At 30.2% G+C, this 22,539-nt stretch overlaps 1 protein-coding gene across 1 annotated transcript; it reads left to right on the plus strand.

Moving 5' to 3' along the window:
* Positions 1-17,673: 17,673 nt before the first annotated feature.
* On the plus strand, positions 17,674-22,253 carry LOC148571650 (beta-amyrin 28-monooxygenase-like). Its single transcript, XM_088510154.1, has 4 exons — positions 17,674-18,300; positions 19,340-19,758; positions 21,226-21,413; positions 21,761-22,253. The coding sequence occupies exons 1-4, from the start codon at positions 17,768-17,770 to the stop codon at positions 22,058-22,060; spliced, it is 1,440 nt and encodes a 479-aa protein (XP_088366280.1). The 5' UTR covers positions 17,674-17,767; the 3' UTR covers positions 22,061-22,253.
* The last annotated feature ends 286 nt before the right edge of the window (positions 22,254-22,539 follow it).

Consider the following 22,539-nt stretch of genomic DNA (forward strand, 5'->3'; position numbering starts at 1 on the left):
GCCCTACACTAGGAGCAAAGCCCCTTTCCAAGACAGTGAAGACAATAGTTCATATTGATGAACGAGAGAAGGGAAATCCGGAAAAGGACCCCACAAGGTTCCCCAACCGCTTCTGTGAGCTAATGTTCCCTACCATGGTTGAGAGGAACTATCATTCTGAGCATCTACTCGCTCCGCCGGACCACATTGCTCCATATGTGCTACCCCGCATTGAGCGGCGAGGATGGGGGTTTCTATTGCGAAGACCACAAGAGACCAACCTCTCGTGCATGGTGGAGTTTTACTCCAATTTCCACTCCCCGTCTTTTCCTTCGGTTTACGTGCACCAGAAGCAAGTCTCAGTTTCAGAGGAGGCTATTCATCGAGTGCTTAATGTTTCACCGGTGCCGGAGGAAATGAACGGTTACCAAGAGGTCCTACAGCAGCAGGATGAGTTTGGGTTTGATTGGGACTCGATCCTTCGAGTCATTGCCGACCCGAGAATCATTGGACCCAAGGGAGACTTAGGATGCGGCCTAAAAGCCTTGATGCATGCACGCTTACAGTGGAGGCCTGGGCATGGGCCCATCCGAGCACCCATAAGTCATCCATCACAGTGGACCTCGCCCTCCTTGTTTGGTGCGTACTCACGGAGAGGCCGGTCAACATTCCTCTCCTCATCCGACAAGCGATGGGTCGAGTCCATGCCAAGGGTAATCTACCATTTCCCGCCCTAGTATCCAATTTGGTTGCTGTTGCTGGTGTCCCTTGCGAGGCTAAGGACATGATGGCTACAATTCCGGCAAAGGGCAATATCGTCCCAAGCGGGAAATATCTTCAGCCTCCCATGGACACCACAAGCCTTGACATAGCTCCTCCTCCTACCATTCCCACCACTTCATCCGCACTACCAAAGTCAACCCATCAATTTCTTGTAGAGCTCCATGAGAAGATAGATCGATATGAACGGCGAAACAAATGCCGATTTGCTTACATGAAGAAGCTTTGGAGTTGTGTCAACCCACCTATGGAAGAGCCGGTCATTTCCACCTCCAATTCGGACAACAGTGAAGCAAGCACTCAAGGCACGGATGATGGAGACAACGACCCGAACCCCCCTTTGCATATCACCATTAGTACGGAGGACCGTGCAAACTCTTAAGTATGGGGAGGTCGGTTACCGACTTCCGTAGGTACCCTTTTGCATGGTTAGTTTTTGTATTTGAACACCTTTTACATGTTAGGACTACTTGGTTAGGGTGATAACTTCTTTACTAAGAAATCATTATTAGGACGCCCTACCAATTTGAAAATTTTCGGTATCAATCTTGCTTGAAGAATGTATTTTGGGACACAGTTTTTGAGTTAAGAACACAAGCACGTGAGACTTGAGCCTAATTGTGTGGTTACATCTTATAACCACTTATTTTCCTTCTTGTGTGCATTATTCTCTTTCTATGATTGTGATCCTTGATTTGTTCGATTCTCTATGTCCATTATTCCATGTAGACATGCATTTACATGATTGAGGCCATCATTTCATTTAGCTCAGGTACCCAAATGGCCTACCCTTCATCAACCATTGTTAGCCAACTTTGAGCCTATGACAAACCCCTTTGTTCTAATATATATTAGCACATTACAAGCCTTTAAGTGAAAAATAATAATTGTCCTTATTTGGATCTTTGATTAGCTTAGGCTAGTGTGTGTGTCATTCAAGTGTGGAAAAACTTGGAACATTGGTTGAGGTAAACGGGTGTTTAGAATTTTCATTGAAGATCTTGGAAATTAGGTACATATTCATGCATTAAATACAAAGCCATGTGCATTGATGCCCTTGTATGTGTTTGTAGTTTGAAAAGAAAGAAAAAAAAGAAAAAAAAAAGAGAGAGAAAAAAAAGAAAAAAAGAAGAGAAAAATAAAAAAAAAAAAGAAAAAGAAAGAATTAAAAAGGGGACAAAATGCCCCAAAGTAAGGTTCAATAAGAGTCAATGCATATGGGAGTAACAAAGAAAAGAAAATGCATGAATATATGAAGAAGAAAAGAATGGGTAGTTAGGCTTATATTAGATTTCTATAGGTTGTTATATAGGTTAGGTGGGAAGCTTGTGTTAATCAAGGATTCAAATTTTGAGCTCACTTAGCCATATATATAACCTTATCTTGACCCTAGCCCCATTACAACCTTTGCAAAGACCTCATGATAGGTGTATGCATGCATTGGATGAGTGTTGATTGTTAGATGACAAACAAATCGGGAAAAAGCATGATTAGAGGAGAATTGAGTGGTCAACCCTAAACACTAGAGAGAATAGAGTGCAAACACTTCCGGTGAGGGTTTGACGCTCAATTCCTTGTTCTCGGCTTTCACGAGCTTTCTTCATGCAAGTTATGCACACTCCACTTTGATGTTTGAATTGGAAGAGTCACAAATTGTTGTGTCATTTTGGCCCTATGTGCTTATATATATATATTTTCTTGGAATTTGATTTACCTTTGACCAAGTAGGTAGATACATTTGCATTAGTTGCATCCATATAGGTAATTTGCATCTAATAAATTCTCATTCTCCTATGATTCTTTGGTCTTTCAATTTAGCATGAGAACATGCTTGGTTTAAGTGTGAGGAGATTTGATGAACCCCAATCTTAGAGTTCACTTGGTGTAGAATTTAGAGGGTTTTATCAATATTTTGTCACACTTATCCATATAAAATGCATGGTTTATGTCACCTTCCTAATTTTGCTTGATGGTTGAAAACATGCTTTTTAGACCTTAATTACGCTATATTTTTATCTCCCTCTATTACCATTCGATACCATGATCTGTTTGTTGAGTGATTTCAAAGTTTATAGGGGCAAGAGTAGTCTAGAAGAGAGGAAGGAAGCATGAAAAATGGAGCTTTGAAGTATTGACATCGACCTGCACGCGTAGCTGACGCGCACGCGTGGGAGCTGAATCTGGAATTGGCGTGAAAACATGGACACACACGCGTGGCTGGGCAGAATCTTTATCGACGCGTACACACGCCTGACGCGTACGCGTGGATCGCAAAACCCAGACGTACGCGTGACGCGCACACGTGACCTCTTTAATGAAAAACGTGCCTAGCGATTTCAGAGGGTTTCCTGGCCCAATTCTGAGTGAAATTCTGGCAGGAAAAGATTAAAAGAACCAAGGATTGAAGGAGGACACATCTTTTATACTCTTTTCTAGTTAGTTTTTTTTTTAAGTTACTTTTTTAGAGAAAGAAATTCCAACTTCTCTCTAAGTTTTTGGCTTTCTCAATTCCAATTGTACTTGGATCACTTGGTGAGATCTGAATTTGATTCAATTCTACATTGTTCTAGTTGTAGATCCTCTTCTTCTACTCTCAATTTGGTGTTTTTGTCACTCTAATGTTGTAGATCTTGGATCTAGACTTTGTCACTTTGATTTCTATTAATGCATTGAGGAATTTCATGTTAATTGTTGTTAATTGTTGATTGTTGTTAATTGTTTGCAATAGATAGCTTTAATTCAATTCCTTCTCTCAATTTCATGATGTCTTCCATTATTGCTCACCAATTGTTTGAGAAAATGTCAACTATAGCTATAGAGTAGATTTTCACTCTTGGCTTAGGGGTTGGATAATTGGAGACACCTGAATTGTCAAGACAATTTGTTGGTTGATAATTGGAAATTGCTAATTGATTTGAATGACACTAGCTCTAATCTTTCCTTAGGATTAGACTAGGACTTGTGGACTCAAATTGATTATCTCCACTTGACTTTTCTTCATGGTTAGAGGTTAACTAAGTGGAGCAAGGACCAATTCTCATCACAATTGTTGGAGGCAATGAGGATAGGAATTCCAATTCCCAACCCTAACCCTAGCCAAGGCTTTTACATTGATTGATTGACATTCACACTTGTCTAGTTCAATTTATTGTGTCCATTAGTTTACTTGTTAATTGTTCATTGGTCTTATGCAAGCTTGTTTACATTTCTCGCATTCAACGTCAAACACAAAGAGAATCCTTAACCAATGATGTGCACTTTAGGGCAACTCCTAAGAAGAATGACCCGAGACTAATATTCTCGATTATTTATTTTGAATTATAAACACATATTTATTATGTTTGATGCGTTATAGTTTGTTGGTTTAAACTATACTCACGACATAATCCTATTGAAAAATTCTATACCGATAAAATATAGTTCATCAATTAGTAATAAATTATTAAAATTCAATGATAAATTATTATCGACAAGTTTTATACTAATGATAAATTTATTACAGTCGGATTTTATTAAAAATTCCACTAATAAATCTGATGATATTCGACAAATTTTTTATAGTATAAGTAACTATGCTAACTGACCAACTTCTAACTATTTGCTTTTTCGTCCTCTAGTGAGAGCAACGAACTCTACTGTCATCCAACACCCAATATAAGAGTTGCATTTTTTTGGAATTATATGTTAATATATATGATTATAAATATCTACATAAATCTTTTTAAGGTCGGCGAATTATAATAGATTAAATACACACCAACTAATCCAAGAAAGGAATCACGTAAATAATTTGCCAAAGCAAGTAAAATTACACATAATTTTTTAAAAAATAATTCATTATAAATATATTAGAATTGAGATTAAGTAGGTTTAATTTTTTAAAAACTAATTTTTTAGATGAAAAATGTCTTACATTTATAAATTGTTTAGAATTTATATCTTTAAGACATATAAGACTGGTAAAATATTTATTTTACATCTATAAATGATTATTTAGAATATAAATATTTGTAGAAAATAGCTGATAATATTAAATTAAATAGACTTTAATACTATATTAAAATTAATATTAAACAATAAATCTAACTAAACTTAAAACTTAACTAATTAGGTGAAAGATATTATATATATATATATATATATATATATATATAATCCACAAATATTGAATAGACAAATGAGGAAGAAAAATTAAGAAAGAAAAGAGAGGTGTCGATCGAAAGTAGAAAATGGATAGGTGAATGTAGTAAATGGACATACTACTACTTCTAATTTTAAAATACAATAATGTAAATTATATAATCTTATTTTTTAACAGATGCAAAAATTTTATTTTTATTTCCTTTTTTAACCTATTTTAAATAATTCAATTTAATTTTAACAATGAAATTTCATTTTTCTTCTTCTGATGCAAAATATATTTTTTTTAATTTATTTATAGATATATTCCGATAAAATAAGATATTCACTATAATCATGGGACTCGAACATTCTCATATTAAAATAATTAATTTTATTAATCTAGATAACCTTTTTAGATTCCTGTGTAAAAATATTATTGAAGTCGTTTTGGTCGGCCAAATAGGAAATAGGCTTTTCTCTTTTACTTATATGTCTTTAAAATTTACTGCCAAAATATCATTATTTTAAAATTATTTATTCAGAGATATTATCAACTTTTTACAATAGTATTTATAGTTGTAAGAACTGAATCGGTGATCAAATTGGTCAGACTATTGGTTCACTAATTTATTAATTTAATCGATAAATTACTAGTTGAACCGATAAAATCGGTTCTATATAAATAAAAAATATAAAATAATAAAAATTTAACAAATTTAAAATACATATCTTCAATATTTTAAGAACAACTAAGTCTCAAATTTTAAAGACAACTAATATAAAAATAGCCATAAAATTAGTTAATATTACTACAATAGTATCTTAATTTGACACAATAAGAATAACAATCCATAATATTAGTAAATTTTAATACTAATATCAAAACAGATAACTTTAATCACAACACTAACATTGAAATAGATAAAGTAAATTAATAAATTTTTAGTAAAATTAATAAATTTTTAGTAAAATTTATATTTCTATTAATAATGGTAAATAATTAAAAATATAATTAATTCAAAAAATAGAGAATACAAAATTTAATTTAAATTAAATATTTATAAAATTATTTAATTCAAAGTTTTATCATTTTAGACTTTTTCAAAATAACACACCCTAACAGATTGACAAGTAGCACGTTGAGAACCGTAGGCCGCACTGGATCACAGGTGGAGGTGCGCTGCTATGCAACATCATAGAGTGGTAAGTTATCAAACCGAACCGGTTGGACCAATTTTTGTCAGTTCTAATTGAATTTGACCGGTTTTTCAGTTCTCACCCGTTCACGTCGATTTTTATCCTTGAACGATCTAAAAGACAAACCAAACTAACCAATTCGATTCACCAATTTTTGGTCGAACCGATCGGTCCGATTTATCAATTTTTCGGTCGAACCGGCCAGTTCGGTTCGGTTTTTACAACCATGATAGTATTTGTTTTTTTTTTATATTAACTAAAAGACAACTTTACAAATAACACATTCAATAAGTGAAATGTTATTTCAGAAATTACCTCGATTAAAAAAAATAGCTGAACCAATAAATAATTTAAATAATATATTTTTAATAATTTAAATACTAAATTCTAAATTTTAAATTTAATATAAACAAATAACATGTTTTTTTTTATAGCATCACTTGTATATTTATATTTTTTCAATAATTTAAATCAATTTTGCTAGAGCATTAAATTTTTTTAACTAACAATAAATTAGTAATGGATGAACGAAGATTAAAAGAAAGAAAAAATATTAACCAATTGTCTTAATTTACAATTTAAATTATGTTACTTAGAAGAAACACCCACGTATAAATATTCTCAACTAGAAATAAATGTAAAAGAAAAGAAAGAAAAATATAAAGAGATCTGCTACATATACAAATTTTTTTGGCATATAAGTTCATATAAGTTGGTATAAATCCAACAAAAACAACCTTCAGTTTAGATTGTGTGTAAACACGCACTTCTCCAACTCTTGAATAGAACCATTATGACAAACGATTTTTCTCCCTCAATCAAATCTGCAACACTCAAAATTCAAATAAGGATCAAAATCTCTCAAAAATTTCTCAAAATCGTCGTGAAAAAGTGAAGGAAGTTTCGAAGCTGAATTCGAAAAGAATTATGAGAAAATGAAATAAGAAGATGAAGAAGAAGCAGCAGAAGATAAGGAGGAGGAAGAGGAAGAGTTTTAAATTATGTAGAACTTATCAGTATAAAAACACCGAAAATTGTTAAACAATACACATAAATATATCTTAGTTTTACACCGAAATAACTACAAATACACAAAAATATTTTTTTAATGCTGTATTTTTTTCTTCTTCTTCTTTCTTTATTTCTTTCTTTCTTTTAGTTGAATGAATGTAAGTTCATCCTCTTCTAATTAATTTTGCAGCATTATGTATTTTTTCTTCTTCTTTATTTGATTTTTTTTTGTTTATTCTTATTAAGAGAGTAAAACATAAAGAAACTTGAGAAGGTAAAACAAGAAGAAAAAGATGAATAAAAGAAAAAAGAAGAAGAAGATGATGAAGATGATGAAAAAAAGAATAAGAAGCATCAGAAGATGAGGAGGAGGAAGAGGAAGAGTTTTGAAGTATATGCAGAACTTATCAGTACACATACACTAAAAATTCTTAAACAATACATATAAATATCTTAGTTTTACACCGAAATTGGCTGCAAATACACAAAAATATTTAATTTAATACTATATTTTTTTCTTCTTTTTCTTATTTCTGTCTTTCTTTTAGTTGAATGAATATAGGTTCATATTCTTCCAAGTAATTTTGTAGCATTATGTGCAGTGTTTCTTTTTCTTCTTTGTTTGATTATTTTTTGTTTTTATTATTGTTAAGAGAGTAAAACAAGAAGAAACTTGAGAAGGTAAAACAAGAAGAAGAAGAAGAAGAAGAAGAAGAAGAAGAAGAAGAAGAAAAAGAAGAAGATGATGATGATGATGATGATGATGATGATGATGATGAAAAAGAAGATGATAAAGAAGTAGCAGAAGATAAGATGGGGGAAGAAGAAGAGTTTTGAATTATGCAGAACTTATCAATATACATACACCAAAAATTCTTAAACAATACACATAAATATCTTGGTTTTACACCGAAATTTGCTCCAAATACACAAAAATATTTTCTTCAATACAGAACTCTTACATTACATTCAATTCAAACCATTAACGATGAACAACAATTTTCACAAACAAAAACAACATTATATATTCACCTACAAAATCATAAAATACTAACGAAAATATTAACTAGAATCGAACCACACCTCAGCCACTTGATTGAATTCAAAACAATAATCTACTTCGCTCTGGTTCAATTGACAATCTGAACTTGAATCATTCATTATCTTCAACAACGAGATCATTGTTCAAAACTGATTTCAGAGCTTGATTTAAAAAACGTAGAAAATGAAGGAAATAGCGAAAAATGAAGAAAGAGAACGCAGAGAATGAATGAAGAGAAACACAGAAAACGCAGATATGGAAGAGAATGTAGATCGAAAACACTGAGAAAATTCGAAAAACAGAAACGAAATCATTTTAAAAAAGGCAATTATATATTCGCGCATTAATTAAAAAGTTGGTTAAATATTGGCGCATAAGGTGAATTAGGTTAAAAAAATTTATATGAACTTATATCAAAAAATAACTTGTATATGGAGAATATTTCAAATACGAAACCATTCAAATAAATATAATCTCTTGTATGATAACATACCTAGATTGCTACCGTGTGCAATTATGCTCTAATAAAGATCTGAATTAATTAGTTAGACAATAACAATTTTTTTTTTTTTTGGTAGATAGACAATAACAAATTTAATGATTAAAATTTATGATAATAACTCAAAAATAATAAATTTGATAATTAGATGATCTTTTAATATAAGTGTAAGAAGAAGAATGAACGAAAGAAAAGAGAGAAGAATTTGCTATAGTATTTGGAATGAATTTTTGTATGTATTGATTGTTCAACATTACACTACAATATAGAGTTGATCCATTATTTATAGGCTTATAGCATAGCTAAACCTTCATCTGTCGAGAGTGCAAGTCAATGTTTCTTGCACTTCAAGAAAGTCAGAGTCAATTAATTTTGTTAAACCAGAATCTGTTATATTCTTGCTATTCTTGGAAGCTATTGAACTACTCTCTACAATAATAAAGATATTATTTATTTATAGGTGATGATGAACAAATAGAAAAATAATCAAATAATAAACGTCCAATATTCTATCATTAACAAGAGTATTAATTAAAATTAATTTAATTAATATTCAAATATTTTAATATTTTTTAATAAAAATTAATCTTTCTAGTTAACAGCTAATTAATATTTATCTATTTTTAAGTTTATTCTTCTATAATAACAACCCAAACATTCAAATTTTACTCATTTTTTTAATTATGTAGTTGAAAAGATTATTTCACATGATTAAGTATAAGAATTAAGAGAGTCCATCACAGGCACCATTGACATTGCCACTTAAACATGATTTTCCTTACAGCCCATGAAGTTAGGCACCCCCTAATATTGTGCCCTTAAATTGCCGGCAACATGCTTGCTACCCAGCACGCACGCTAACAATACCACCTCTTTTTATAATCTTAGAACATGTATCTTATGACATTTAATGGCAGAGGATATAAAAAATTAATAATAAAGACAACATATTAATTAATAACAAAAAGAAAAATTATTACACAACTATTTTTTTTTGTAAGAAATAAAAAGGTAAGGCAAAATAATAATAATAATAATAATAATAATAATAATAATAATAATAATAATAATAATAATAAATAGATTTTTTTACAATAAGTGAATTTTTTAAAAATAAAAATTCAGGACCAATACATGTCAAATCAAATATGCACACAATTTAGTTTGAGTATTTACCCATTTTAGAAACGACACTGTTCTTTTCCAATTTTTATCATATTTCGCATAACTTTAACATTTATACTCTTCTTTTTCACCTTCACAGTCTTTTTCTCCATCTTTTCTTTTCTCCTCTTCAGTTCCAAGATCAAACCATGGTTTAACTGGCACGCGTGTTGCACCTAGCTCAACATGTCATGGACCACACACTTCCCAAATTTTTGTGACTGGTACACCTACCTCCTCCGCACCTCACCCACCAGAAGCATCCACCTTCACGTTCTCGATAATAGCATCACCTCTAACCCCCGATAATTTTCACCACATCCTCAAGACTAAGTTCCACAACTACCCCAAGGGCACGCCTTTCTCCACTCTCCTGCACGCAATATAAAGTGTTGGACATTAAGACATCACGAGAAGATTCTCTTTCGACAACATATGCAAATTCTCATTTAGAATAGGCCTCGAATGCTTCATTCCTTCTCTCCCGAAGTCCGAGCTAGCAGATAGTTTCGACCTCGCATCCAAGCTATCAGTACAGTGAGAAATGTCGCTGTCGCCGCTCATATGAAAATTGAAGTGATTATTGAACATTAATTCGGAGAAGAAGCAAAAGAAGCGATCAGAGTGGTGGACAATGTGGCCATGGAGATGATAGGGTAGAGGAGGAGGGAAATGGAGATGACAATGGATCTTAATAAATCGGACTTGCTATCTAGATTCATGGGATCCATCGAAGACAACAAGTACTTGAGAGACATAGTCATTAGTTTTCTTAGAATGAATTGGTTGAAAACAAGTTGAGGATTTTTCTTCTTTTGAACATTGAAGTTGCAGAGTGTGCATTGTGTAACTTGAAGTTGCAGTGTTAGACTGTTAGTGTTATGTAAGATATGATGGAAATTGGGGGAGAACAGTATCGTTTCTGAATAGAATGGGTCAGAGACTATTTTGTCTCTTATTAGAGATGTCAGGGACTATTTTGTCCTCGATAGAGTTGACGAAATAAAGGACCTAAGTGACTAACAGAGTTAATTCTTAAAAAGACCAATCAAGTAATTAGTTTTAGTTGGGGTCTAAAGTATTTGGTCCAAATTTTTTGGAGACCAAAATGGGTAAATACTCTAAATTAAATATACAATCATTTCTTTTACACAAAACTAAGTGAGTATTTACCCTTGGTCCCCAAAGAATTTCGGACTAGACACTTTAGTCCCCAACTAAAATTAATTACTCGATTGGTCCCTAACAATTAACTCCGTCAGTCGCTTAGGTCATTCGCTCTGTCAACTAACAGAGGACAAAATAGTCCCTGACCCCCTCTATTCGAAAACAACACTGTTCTCTCCCAATCTCCATCATATCTCGCATAACCCTAACAGTCTAATATTACAACTTCAAGCTATACAATTCACACTCTGCAACTTCAATGTTCACAAGAAGAAAATTTTTCAACTTGTTCTCAACCAATTCATACTTAGAAAACTAATGACTATGTCTCTCAAGTACTTGTCATTTTCGATGGATCCCATGAATCTAGACAGCAAATCCGATTTGTTAAAACCCGTGGTCGTCGTCGCCATCTCCCTCCTCCTCTGTCATATCATCTCCATGGCTACATTGTCCACTACTCTGATCGCTTCCTTCATATTCTTCTCTGAACCAATGTTCAGTAATCACTTCTGTTCCCATATGAGCGAAGACAGTGAAATTGCTCGTTATACTGATAGCTTGGATACGAGTTTGAAGCTGACTGCCAGCTTGGACTTCGGGAGAGAAGGAATGAAGCACTCTGTGTCTATTCTAAATAAGAATTTGTATATGATGTCGAAGAAGAATCGTTTCATGATGTTCTAATGTTCAACAATCTATATTGCTTTCCGGAGAGTGGAGAAAGGCATGCCTTTGGGGTAGTTGTGGAACTTGGTCTTAAAGATGTGGTGGACCTTGTCGAGGTTGGAGGGGATGCTTTTATCGAGAACGTGGAGGTGGATATTTCTGTTAGGTGAAGTGCAAAAGAGGTGGGTGTAACAGTCACAGATTGAAAAGTGTGTGGTGCATGATATATTGAGGTAGGTGCAACACGCGTGACAGTTATACAATGGCTTGATCTTGGAGCTGAAGAGGAGGAAAGAAAAAATGGAGAAGAATACTGTAAAGGTGAAGAAGGAGAGTATGAATGTTAGGATTACGTGAGATATGATGAAAATTGGGAGACAACGATGTCGTTTTCGAACAGAGGAGGTCAGGGATCATTTTGTCTTCTATTAAAGTTGTCAAGAATCATTTTGTCTTCCATTAAAGTTAACGGAACAAAAGACTTAAGTAACTAACAGAGTTAATTGTTAGAAACTAATTGAATAAATAATATTAATTAAAGATTAAAGTGTCTGATTCAAATTTTTTTGGAGACCAAAATAAATAAATACTCTTTAGTTTATTATATATATGATGTGAGCTGACGTGATATGATTTTATTTTAGTTTCATATTGATGTGATATAATAATTTAAAATTTTAGTTCAAATTGATAAGGAATGAAAATAGTCCGCAAAATGGAGAAGGGTCATCCTATGAGATTTTTTTTATTGATCAAAGGCTCTAATTGAGGGATCAATACAATTGCTGTATTATTGACTGATCATATATAGATTTGTTGGATAAAGACACTAATCATCTGTCTTCACTAATGTACATTATGTTATTATTGATTTTTATTTTATTTAGTAATATGATATATACAATAGTTACTTTAGTTTTTATTGGTAATTATATAAATTAATTTCATCCCAGATTCAAGTTCGACATGAGAAATTAAAATTAATTTGATTCACATTGAAATGACTACTAATCAATTTTAAAAAATATTAGACGATTAATAATTTTTTTTTTCAATATATAGCTTACATTTTTTTTTTACTCTTTGTCCACAAAAATGGACAAATCACACATGTGATTAATTAAATCAGTGATGTTATATATAAGTTTTGTTTAGCAATAAAATCTAATTAAATTGATTCAATTCCAATAAAAATCAGTTTTATTATTATTAGTGCATGTACACATTGCCTTTTCATATTTTACGCTTTTTCTGTGATTTTCTTCACATTTTTCAAATTATTTTTTTCTGCGTTCTTTTTCTTTTCTTTTGCGTTCCTTCTTTTTCTTTACGTATTTTTTGTTATTGTCGTTCTTTTATTGCTTTGCTATTACTGTATTTTTTTTTTCATTTTTTTGGTAATTTTTACAGTATTATGTATATCTTCTTTTTTTTTGTTTAATTTTTTATTCTCTTTTTTTATTTTATTTTTGTTATGAGGGTAAAACAAAAGAATTATGAGAAGTTGAAAAAAAAAAGAAAAAGATAATGATGATAACGAAGAAGAAGAAGGGGAGGAAGAGTTTTGAGTTATGCAGAAGTTATCAGAAAATAACATCGAAATTTTTTTACCTTGACAAAAATTGAGTTACACTTATTAGATTGAATTCTTGCTATAAACAAAAATAACACCAAAATTTCGTAGTTTTAACATTAAAATTTTGTTAAAAATATATAAATCTCATCCTTAATGCTGTATTTTTTTTTTCTTTCTTTTTTTTTGCTCATACATCTTCTTTTAAGAGTATTGCTTCTTATATTAGACTTAAATGAACATGTATTGCAATCTTATTTAATTAAATGAATGTAAATTTACACTTATTAGATTGAATTCTTGCTAAAACAAAAATAACATCGAAATGTGTTTAAAGTGCGGCAACGAAATTTCGGTGTTAAAACTAAGATATCTATATGTTATTGTTAAGAAATTTCAGTGTTATTTTTTTGATAAATTTTGCATAATTCAAAATTCTTCCTTCTCCTTATCTTCTGCTGCTGTTTCATCTTATTTTTCATCTTTTTTTTTTATCTTTTTCTTATTATTTTTTTGGCTTCTTATTTTTCTTTCTTTCTTTTTTTTTCTTTTTCCATCTTACATCTTCTTTTAAGAATATTACTTTTCATATTAGATTTGAATGAACATGTATTACAATCTTATTTAGTTGAATGAATGTAAATTCACACTTATTGGATTGAATTCTTGTTAGAAACAAAAATAACACCGAAATTTATTTTCAGTGACACCAAAATTTCGGTGTCAAAACTAAGATATTTATATATCATTCTTAAGAAATTTCGATGTTATTTTTCTAATAAATTCTGCATAATTTAAAAATTTTCATCTTCCTCCTCTTTATCTTTTACTACTGTTTCTTCTTCTTTTTCATCTTTTTCTTCTTTATTTTTTTTTATTTTATTTTTTCATAATTCTTTTTAGGGTTAAGTACGATTTTGGTCCCTAAGATAGGGGCTGAAAATTTTTTTCATCCCCAGCCTTTTTTTTGCTACAAAATGGTCCCAAAGGTTTAACTTAGTTTTAAAATCGTTCTTTTATAAAAAAATTAATTTTTATTACCAAATTACCCCTAACTAAACAAATTTTAAAAAAAAAAAAAAAAGAAAACAAAAGGGAAGGGAAAGGGGAATGGGGGAATCACGCAGAGGGTGGGGGCATGGAAGAAGAAGGGAGAAAGGGAAGGGGGGAAGTCATGCCAGCTAAACCACCATCCACCACCGCTACAGCTCCTCTCTATCGTCGCACTAGTACAACTACAGTTCGCTGGCGTCACCGCTGGTTTGGATTCGCGTCACTGCGAGTAGAGGAAGAGAGAAAGAGAAGCGGAGAGGAAGAGAAGAGAAGTACGGAGGCACTGATGAAGACCGCGTCCAGCCACGCCCTGCCGTCGTCCTCATCGCGAACCGCTGCCGCTAGAGTGAGGTCCGTCGCCATTGAGCCCTGTTGTTGCTTCTGTTTTTCTGCTTCTGCTTTTCTGCTTCTGCTTTCTGTCTTCTGCTTCTACTTCTGCTTCTATTTTTGCTTTTGTTGATGCTATTTTTGATTCACCATTGTTTATTCACCCTTCACAATTGTTGTTGTTGTTGTTTTATTATTGGTGATAATGCTTCTGATTATAGTAATTTCATCTGAGTTTTGTTAATGAAAGAGGAAGAATTTAGTTATGAGTTTTGTTATTCTGAGTTTTGACGACGATGATGATGATTTTTTTGTTTTCTGAATTCTGAGTTCTGCATCTGGGTTCTTGTTTTTTTAGTTCTTGTTTTTCTTGGTTCTTGACGATGATGATGATGATTTTCTGGTATTTCTTCTTATGGTGATGTTTCTGGGTTCTTCTTCTTCTCTTCTTCTGGGTTTTGTTATTGTTGTTCTTCTGATTTCATTATCTTCTGGATTTTTGCTTTTGTTGTTGTCCTTCTGCTGATTATTCCATTATCCAATTGTTGTTGTTGTTGTTGTTGTTGTTGTTGTTGTTGTTGTTGTTGTTGTTGTTGTTGTTGTTGTTATTGTTGTTGTTGTGCTTCTGGTTGTTTGTTTTATTGGTGTTGCTTCTGCTTCTGCTCCTGCTGATATATTATTAGTCTCGTTTAATTGTTTTATTTGCTTCTGATTCATGGTTTTAATTGCTTCTGATTATAGTAATTGCTTCTCACTTCTGGGTTCAGCTTATGGTGTTGCTTCTGGTTCTGCGTTAGTTAATTTTGGGGAAGAGGGAAGGGCATTTTCGTCCGAAGGACGATTTTAAAACTAAGTTAAACCTTTGGGATCATTTTGTAGCAAAAAAAGGACGGGGATGAAAAAAATTTTCAGCCCCTATTTTAGGGACCAAAATCGTACTTAACCCTTCTTTTCATTTCATTCTCTGATGATGATGATGATGATAATGATGGAAGAGGAGAAGAAATTCATATGAAAAAAAAAAGAGAAGGAAGAGGAGTAGGTGACAGTGGCGGCAGCAACGGCGACGTAGTGGTAACAACACTGCGATAACAAAAGAAGGAGGAGGAGGAGGAGGAGAAGAATTGCATAAATTTAAAATATAGTTATACAATTTAGTTGGACTTGATTGAGTAAATTACTTGATTGTAGAGCATTTTTGTTTTTAACATATTTAATGTTTAACTTGTTTTAATTTAGTATTGTTGATATTTTAAATATCTTTTATTTAAAAAATGTTAGGTAAATCAAGTCGAACTATTTTTTTTTAATTTCATATGTCTTCTCTTTTTTCATCAATGAATTTTTATTACACTAATAATTTATTAGAGTAACTTAATTATTAAAATGATTTATATTAGTTACGTTGCATCGCTTTTATTTATATAATTAAGGGTTAGAGATATAATTATTAATGTTGCCTTTTTTTATTAATTTAAATTTTTTGGATGAGTGATTTCATAACATTAAAGAATAAGAAGGATTTATATCGTTAATGTCAATATAACAACTTAAAAGTGACTTAGCAAAGACAACGAGTTTTGTAGTTCACATTATATATATATATATATATAGGGATGATTTTAAGTTTTTAGTAGTATGATAATGAAAATTTAAATCTAATTTTAAATCAATAAAGTTAGGTATCTAAATTTTTTTAAAATTAAATTTTTAACTAAGTTATAGTGTATTTTTCTTCAAATATACGTGTATATATACTATTATTTTTTTTCTTTGTAATTTTTTTAATATTATTATTATCGCTGCCACTATCACTGATATCGTCGTCACTATCACCATTGTCTTTTTCTTCTTCTTTTTTTTTTCTTTCTCATTCCTTTTTATTATCATTATTATTGTCATTCTCCTTTTTTTTCTTTGAACACAAGAATGTTGATATATAATATAAAAATTTTGGTGTATATAGTACCATAATAAACTAGTAAATAACACAGAAAATTTTTTATATCATATCAAATAAATTTTTGTGTTATATGCAGAAGTTATGTTTTATAATATTCATAAATTTATGTGTTATATGCAAAATCTTTTATACAATATATAAAAGTTTGTGTTTTATAACAAAATTTTTACATTCTGTAATAATTTTTATGTTTTATAATAAAATTTTTGTCCTAAAGAAGTGTGGAGATAAAAAACATCCTAATGGATGCTAACTTTATTTTTTCTTTAAACTGAATTTATATCAATTTAATTGAACTTGATTACTAAAATGTATCACTGATTCTAAATTAACCTAGGTATACTCGACCTTCATTTAACTAATTTTTATAACTTTAAAAATTTAAAAATACTATTTGTACATCAAAATCAGCTATTAAAATTAGTTATTAATATATTGTGTATAAATATATATGTAATTTAATTTATTTTCAATGTGTATTTATATTTCAATATATATTTTATACTAATGACTTATTTTAGTAGCTGATTTTAATGTACACATAGCATAACTCTTAAAAATTATATATCGTTACATATTAAAAACTTTCATTTATAAATAAAATTTAATATTATATATATAAATAAATAATTTTTTTTATAACGATGACATTAAAGTAACTTTAAAGAATCAATAGAAATGTAAATTTTTTTTTTCATTAATTTTACCAAAATTTATGTTTTTGAAAGAAATATATTACTTTGGATTAGGTTTCATATATGGTTTCATGGTTTCAATTCGAGTTAAAAATGACATCAAATTAAAATAACCAACCTGAACCTAGAAGACATATACTTGTAATCCGGGTTGGGTCTTAATTATTACCGAATTTAATTTAAAAAATATTAAAAAATTATTAGAATTTATTATTTTTAGTTATTATTTTATTTATTAATTTAATTCTTTTAATTTAATAATATAATATATTTTAATCTACACTTTTAAACATTAATAACTAATTAATTAATGATTAAATACAATAAATTTTAATAATCTTTTAATATTTTTCAAATATATTTTTATAACTTTTCAAGAATGATAGTTGAGAAAAATTTATAAAAGAAATCTATATTTTATTTAAAAAGTTTGTGAGTAAAAGTCGTGTGTAATAATCACACCGTCTATAAATAAAGATAAAAGAAACACATAATACATACACACACACACACAAGCAAGAAAAGCATGGAACACAGTTTCTACCTCTCCCTTCTACTTCTCTTTGTTTCATTCGTATCTCTTTCTCTCTTCTTCCTCTTCTACCGTCACTGGTCTCCGTTTACGGCCCCAAACTTGCCACCGGGAAGGATGGGTTACCCAATGCTCGGGGAGAGCATCGAGTTCATGTCCACCGGATGGAAGGGACATCCTGAGAAGTTCATCTTTGATCGCATCATCAGGTTTTCCTCTGAAATCTTCAAGACCTCCATCTTTAACGAACCCACTGTTGTGTTGTGCGGACCCACATGCAACAAGTTCTTGTTCTCCAACGAGAACAAGCTGGTTAACGCGTGGTGGCCGGAGAACGTTAAAAAGATTTTCCCAACAACGATCGATTCCAAACTGGAGTCCAAGAGGATGAGGAAGTTGCTACCACAGTTCCTCAAACCTGAAGCTCTGCAACGCTATGTCGGCATCATGGATTCCATAGCTCAAAGGCATTTTGCTTCCCATTGGGAAAACAAGACGCATATCACCGTTTTTCCTTTGGCCAAGAGGTGATGACTTATTATTCTTCATTGGATAGTGTTTGTTTTAAGCTATCAAATACTGAAATTTAGTATTGTGTTCCACCCTCTATTTAATAAATCTAGAAAACGAGAATATAAAAAACTGAAATTTTGACATTTTTTTAATAATTAAAAATATTTTAATAAATATTCATATTTTATTTTTATATTTATCTTAAAACAAATATAATATATATTAAAATATAACTCAATTTTATACACTTTATATTAAATATAATATAAAAATTTAATTTAATCTCTATTTCTTAGATTTAACCTCTCTTCCAAATATAAATAGAAAAAATTTATGGCCCATCAATTTTATTAAAATTTAACTAGTACTTAATCAATAAAAGTAAAGTAAACAATTTTATACCATTAGATACAATCTTATACCATTAAAAATATTAATAATAACTAATTAATGATTATAAATTACAAAACTTACTAATCTCCTAACACCCATCGTAAGAATATTTGTGTGCCACGTTGATTCCTCTCGCATCAAAGTTTCTTTCAAAAAATTATACACTGTAGAAGCAGTGTTTTTGCTATGTTGTAAAAAAAATTTGGTGTCTAATTATCAAAAGAAAAATATATAATTAATATATATTTTAAGAATATTAATTTTTTTTATAAAATATAAGTTTAACCAAAAATTTGACATCAAGTGATAAATATTAAAGAATTAATCTTCAAAAACTTAAACAGATAAATAAAGATATATGAATAATTATATATCTATAGATGATTAACTGTAATTATTTATATATTTTTATTATTAATTTAAATTTTTTAAAAAATAATTTTACGATTTGATATCAAAAAAATTTTTATAATTTAAAATTTAATTTTTCATTTTTATTATACACAAAAATTAACATAAGGTCAAAAACAAATTTAAAAAAAAATTTAGACAAATTTAAAAGAGATTTTATGTTTGTACCTCTCAGGTATTTATGCCCTCGTTCTATTAGGTTAGACTTTTTAGGAGTGGTTTTGTGACATATATTGAAGATATATACAGGTACACGTTCTTGTTAGCTTGTCGTTTGTTCATGAGTGTGGAGGATGGAAAAGACGTAGAAAAAATAGAAGGCCCTTTTCATCGTTTGGCGTCCGGAATCTTAACACTGCCAATTGACTTGCCTGGAACGGCATTCAACAAAGGAATCAAAGCATCAAAGTTCATAAGGAATGAACTTTTGAGGATCATAAAGCAGAGAAAGGTGGAGTTGGGTGAAGGGAAAGCGTCCCCAGCACAAGACATACTGTCTCACATGTTGTTGACACCCGATGAGGATGGACATTACATGAATGAAATGGATATTGCTGATAAGATCCTTGGCCTTTTGATTGGAGGACATGACACTGCTAGTGCTGCATGCACTTTCATAGTCAAATACCTTGCTGAGCTTCCTCATGTTTATGATCAAGTATACAAAGGTCAGTCTATTCATTTCATATGCTTTCTTAGAATGACTCACCAAGTAATAATATACTTTTTGCTACTGCAATTTTATCTTTTATATTAAGATTCATTGCTTTTATTATTATAGAATAGAATGTGATTTTCATCATAAAATAAACATGAACAAAAGAAAAGAGATGCTCAAGAAAATGAATAAGCTACTTGTTTCTGTTTATATATTCTTTAATGTTTTTCCTCTTCTGTCATATATATATAACTTGTGCTTGTGGTGTTCGTAGGCAACCATGAAAATCAATTTATACAAGTCATGCATGAAGTCAATATCTTTCTATTCTTATTCCTGAAAACGTAAATTAATGTCACACGCAAACTAAATGATTTGGTTGGCGTTTGAATCACCAATTACTAGCTTCCAAAATAAAATTATTTCATGGTTGACAACACAATCTTTATGGGAGTTTGAAGCCCTGGATAGTGTCGTGTTAACATGTTATTCAAATTTTTATAAGTCAAAGGAAGTTTACTAATTGAATGAGTTTTTGCAATTAACCGCTTAATTTAATTTACTTGCCAGCTTGATTACTACCACAAGCTACTTCTATTTCTATTATAATCTGACTTTTAGGTTAATGTCCTTCTACCGTCCAACATTTATTAGCAAACCTCATTAAATTATTAAATAATTATGAAAGTACTAAAATAAGAAATGTTTCGTAGGAATTTTTGTTAATTTTTTTTCTATAAAAACCTAAAATTGTATTTAGAATACTTCCAAAAGCTTAAACATGATGATGTTCCTGCTCCCCCCAAATTATAAAATAAAAATAATAATATCTCAAATTAGTCACTAAAAAATTATTCTGATAATTTAATTTTTAATAAATAAATTTTTATTATTTGAACATACTAATTTATAAAAAAAATTTAAAATTTTCATCAGTTTCTTTGTATAGATGAATAATTCAATATAAAAATTATTTTTTAATAAAATAAATATTTAAAAGACTAATTTAATGGTTAAAATTTATTTATAGGATTAAAGTATTTAGCTAAATTTCTTTTAAAGATCAATTTAAATATTGCTCTAAAATAATACTACTAGTGAATAAACTAGTCCGACGAAAAAATTGCAAAAGAAAATTAGATACCTTAATAAATAATATCTCACAATTTTAAAAGTGTGATTGTCTAAATAAAAAGTATTTTTAATATTTAGCTTTATGATAAATTAATGGTGAGCTAAGAACGGTTAAATAACTTGACTGATTTGACTAAATTTTTATTTAACGACTCTCAGTTATCAACTTTACGTGAAGTTGACTGTATTTGAGTTTCCACCTAAATTAATACAAAGTAATTATCAAGAAAAAGGGTAAAGATAAATATAAGGAATAAAACAACAAAAGCCTAAACATGAGGCTACGACATACTTAACCTTTTCATTTGAACTGAAAATAAATAAGTTGGTGTTCCTCATGTAGAGCAAATGGAAATAGCAAAATCAAAATCTGAAGGAGAGTTGTTAACTTGGGATGACGTCCAAAAGATGCGATACTCTTGGAATGTAGCTTGTGAAGTAATGAGACTTGCTCCTCCACTCCAGGGAGGTTTCAGGGAAGCCATCACTGACTTCATCTTCAATGGCTTCTCAATTCCGAAAGGATGGAAGGTATATATACAAATTAAAATAAATAAATTATAATTATACTATATAAACACTAAAAATTAACTATTTTTCTATTATTTAATCAGTTTTATTCTTGTACTATTGAGTTTTTTTTTTTTCACAAAAAAAATGCTAAAAGTCAGTTATCAAATCAGTTATTTATATAAAATATACGCTGAAAATAAAATATATGTATTTATATATAAATATATAATAATTGATTTTTTTTTGTGTGGCTAGTATTTTTGAATAAAGTATGGTTGGTTTAATAATTGATCACTATTTTATATTTTCTTCATTTAACTTTTTTTTTATCATTTTCTTTTGTTATTCATATACTACGTATGAAGTTATACTGGAGTGCGAATTCGAGTCATAAGAATCCAGAATATTTTCCAGAGCCGCAGAAATTCGATCCAAGTAGATTCGAAGGCAAAGGACCAGCTCCTTACACTTATGTGCCATTTGGTGGAGGACCTAGAATGTGCCCTGGTAAAGAGTATGCAAGATTGGAAATACTGGTTTTCATGCACAACCTAGTCAAACGCTTCAAGTTGCAAAAATTGATTCAAGATGAAAAAATTATAGTTGATCCAATGCCCACACCTGCAAAGGGCCTTCCAGTCCGCCTTTATCCTCACAAAGCCTGAAAAACAAGGTCATGGATCTTGGTACTAGCTGGTGGTTATTCGTATACTAAGTGTACAACCTAATACGTATATATTGTTACACTGTTTTCTTATTTGAATCTGTATCCTATATATATCTTGCTTTGTTGAACTTCAAAACTTAAAGACTAAATTCAAAAGAATAATGCGACTTGCAGAAAGATTGTATGGTCAAGCTATGCGTGACTCTTATACGTACATTTAAGTTTCGAAAGTTGAATTCTAAAATATTAAAAACAAACAGAAAAAGTTTGACAACTAAAATATTTGAATCATAATTAACCAAAATTTTTTAAATTGACTTCATTTATATAATTTATTTATATTTTAATTTTTTATTTTATTCTCTTATCACTTTACTTATCACACTTTTTAATGATCTCCATAAATTAATCAAATTAATTATAATAACATATCCTTAAATATTAAGCATCAATTGAATCATATATTAATATCTTATT

The sequence above is a fragment of the Arachis ipaensis genome, chromosome B3, assembly GCF_059453495.1.
Source record: "Arachis ipaensis isolate K30076 ecotype BB chromosome B3, ASM5945349v1, whole genome shotgun sequence".
In the NCBI taxonomy this organism is placed as follows: Eukaryota; Viridiplantae; Streptophyta; class Magnoliopsida; order Fabales; family Fabaceae; genus Arachis; species Arachis ipaensis.

Coding starts and splice junctions, on each gene's coding strand:
- LOC148571650 (XM_088510154.1), top strand. CDS start 17,768: ATGGAACACAGTTTCTACCTCTCCCTTCTACTTCTCTTTGTTTCATTC. Junction 18,301..19,339: donor GTTTTTCCTTTGGCCAAGAG/GTGATGACTTAT, acceptor AGATATATACAG/GTACACGTTCTTGTTAGCTT. Junction 19,759..21,225: donor TTATGATCAAGTATACAAAG/GTCAGTCTATTC, acceptor TTCCTCATGTAG/AGCAAATGGAAATAGCAAAA.